This window comes from Austrofundulus limnaeus, unplaced genomic scaffold (genome assembly GCF_001266775.1).
Source record: "Austrofundulus limnaeus strain Quisiro unplaced genomic scaffold, Austrofundulus_limnaeus-1.0 Scaffold31, whole genome shotgun sequence".
In the NCBI taxonomy this organism is placed as follows: Eukaryota; Metazoa; Chordata; class Actinopteri; order Cyprinodontiformes; family Rivulidae; genus Austrofundulus; species Austrofundulus limnaeus.
The window spans coordinates 2,815,632-2,818,799 of record NW_013952433.1 but is presented as its reverse complement, the minus strand read 5'-3'; the positions used below and the strand labels follow the sequence as shown (position 1 = coordinate 2,818,799).

General features: G+C 39.3%; 1 protein-coding gene across 2 annotated transcripts in view; it reads left to right on the top strand.

Moving 5' to 3' along the window:
* abcc8 (ATP-binding cassette, sub-family C (CFTR/MRP), member 8) overlaps nucleotides 1–3,168 on the top strand; it is a gene marked incomplete in the record, with an annotated part of 76,086 nt that overhangs the window by 40,547 nt on the left and 32,371 nt on the right. For both annotated transcript variants that reach the window (XM_014005594.1, XM_014005593.1), the window contains 2 exon segments: nucleotides 516–588; nucleotides 680–785. In XM_014005594.1, coding sequence (XP_013861048.1) covers nucleotides 516–588; nucleotides 680–785 — 179 coding nt within the window.

Sequence of the window (3,168 nt, the reverse complement as noted above, 5' to 3'; positions counted from 1 at the left end):
AACAGGAGGGTTAAACCATTATATCTTTCATTCAAAACTGATTATGTGTTGCTGTGTTTATTTTCTTTTTTTAAATCACAATACAGTTTTATGTCACCGCTCTGGCTGCTAAATGTTTCCCAGGGAGAAAGTGACTACAATTTATGTGGTTTGTTAAGTTTCTCCTATTAGAACTGCTTTTCATCAGCAGCTCTTTAAAACTGAGCTAACTGGCCTGAAGTGTCAGAAAACACAGCCTTCACATAAAAAAAGGGAAATGGGTTTGAAATGTTGAGTTTTGTTTTATATTCARTCACTAAACTGTGGTGAACAGCTCAGTTTTATTAAATGCAACAGAAGAARAATGAAGAGACCTTTTATTGTCATTGTACAGAGCACAATGAAATTRCAGTTCAGAACACCCRTTCACAAGAAGAAGCAACATTTATGTTTAATTTCTATGATTAGCTGCTTTTTTGTAAAACTGAGTGAATCTCTGATGTTTCTGCTGAATGAAACTGTGCAACATTTTTCAGATAACTAGTGGTTATTTCACCTGGACAGACGGACCGCCGACACTTTCTGATGTGGACATTAAGATTCCCTTTGGTGAGCACCTCCCCCTCTCTGTTTGCTTCCTCGTCCAATTAAACGTTTTTATTTTAAACTGATATTGTTTTTGTCTCATTAAACGTCTCAGGAAAGCTGACGATGATTGTGGGTCAGGTGGGCTGTGGGAAGTCGTCTCTGCTGCTGGCAGCTCTGGGAGAGATGCAGAGAGTGTCGGGAACAGTCATCTGGAACAGGTTAGTTTCATTTTTAGTGATTATTTTCTCGAGGATTGACATTTTAGAAGTCAGGTTTTTAATCTGCTGGGTTAAATTTGAATGTGGTGTTCCCGAATTCCCTGTTTTCTGCAGCAGCTAATTTAAAATCTCTAATAAAAGTTATTTAGAACTCAACCAGCCTTACAGGAACCCAGCTGCCGTGACGCAGCAGTATAAAGAAATGGATTTGTAGGGWACTGGAACAGAGCTGATCCTGCAGCGCTCATGTTTTAGTTGGGGGATACGAGGAAAAGCAACATGGGGATCTTTTTATGCACTGCTAACCTATATTCAGTCAGCTGCCTCAAGGAAACAAACAAAAAACCTCCCAGATATTTAATTCTGCTGCAGTTCTGCAAATCTTTCTCCTGTTTCTAAGCTGAAAGAAGTGGTTGTCCTATACATCGTATTGTTTTGATGTGAGCYCTGTCTGTGTATGAATGTGATCTAAAGCACTGATTAAACTCTACAGACTGATTTATTCAGATTAATATTGTTGAGATGTAGCAGGTGCTGTGTAGAGGTGTGTGGGTAAATGAGGGCACAGATCGTCTACTAAAGCGTTTTGAATACGGCTAAAAATATGCTATATAACTGCATTCCATTTATCATTTATTTAGTTTTAATTTCCTAATATTCTTTAAATTTAATCATCAACTCACAACGGTTTGAACAGTATTTATGAATAAAAAAAACACTTAATCATCCTGTATGTCATTTACAAATTAAATTCAGAAGATGCCCTAACCCTGCTGTAAGGTTAGATAATAAACTTCTGTTTGTAATAATTCTGAGGCAAAAAAGCAACTCATCCTCTTCTAAATGTTTATTGACATATTTTGTCATGTTATGTGTGACAAATCCTCAGAGGCAGTTTCTAAATGAGAAATTAGCTTCCAAACCTTCCTTACAGCCCGGTCACTGCTGCAGAAACTGTTGCTGCTTTGGAGTGAAACAATATTTTGAAAATTGAGGAGTTTTTGTTGCAGAATCTGAGATTTCTTTCTGTAAATGATTTGCTTTACCTCGAGGTGAAGGCAGCAGTCAGAGCTGTGAGAAAAGTTGTCCACTGAGCTGACAGGTGAAGGCAAGTCACACGTCGCTGAAACATATTAGATTGTCACAATAGAGATGTTTTTTTTAAAATAAGGCATGCACCTACTGCCGGGTGCAGAGAGCACCTGTCACTGAGGAGCTCGTGTTGTCTAGTTGTGTTTTCTTTAGTCTGTATGAACAGAGATTTTCTTTTTTGTCAAATAAAGCTTAAAAATCGAAAATCTAAACTTAGATTTTTACTGCCTTTTTCGTTCCTCTGCAGGATTTCTGGTAAAATCATAATCTTTGCTAAAAACATTAGCTACGTTTACATGGACATACGTAATCGGATTAAACGGCCATTCGGAATAAAAATGCGTCATGTAAACAGCCTGTTTGGATTATTCTGATCCAAATGAGCTCGATCCGAATGAATTTTTAATCCGAATGAGAGGGGTGGTTTATGCCGATTGATAATCGGAATGACGTGCATGTAAACACTTAATCGGATCATCTTATTCTGATTGTAGAAAACTGACCTGAGTGCGCATGTCTGCTGACTTTCATTCACCCGGTTCTGCTCTTTAGAGCAGGTGAGACAGCAGCGCTCCAGCTGCGCTGCACACCGCACAAAACTTTTCCTCCTCGCTCTCTTCACAGATGAAAGAGGAGACAAACAGCAGACGTTGCTTCACAAAAAAAAAAAAAAAGGTAAATGAAAAGCACGTATTGCTTCATCTGCAGCTCAACCAAGGAGAAATGACGTCTCTACTGTTATTAAAAGCTGACATGGGTCCGTTCTGAGCGCACAGAAGAGATTTGTTTACATTTATAACACGGAAGCAGAGCTGAAAGTTTACAACACTGCGCATGTCCGGACTTTTATTTTGAATAAAACTCCGGTGCATGTAAACACTTTTCATGATCGGATTGTGTCCATGTAAARCAGTACATTCAGATTATTTAATCTGAATACATTTCAATCCAATCAAAATATTTTGTGCATGTAAACGTAGCTRCTGATGCTTCCTCTATGTTTGACAAAAACTGGCCTCAGTGTACACAAGCAGAGTAGTTTTCTACAGTAGCCCACCCAGATACACCCCGAGAACATCCGGTGACTCATTCCCACATTTAAATGTTTGGTCAGCCTCCCAGGATAGAGCTGCCATGGGTCTACATGGCTCTGTCGGCTGATCCTAACTGTTTTTGGCTTCAGAGACACACTGACACCCCCTCTGAGTTTGGGTTGGATTAAATACCCCGAGTGGGGGTGTGTGTGTGTGTGTGGGGGTGTGTGTGTGTGTGTGTGTGTGTTATGTCGACT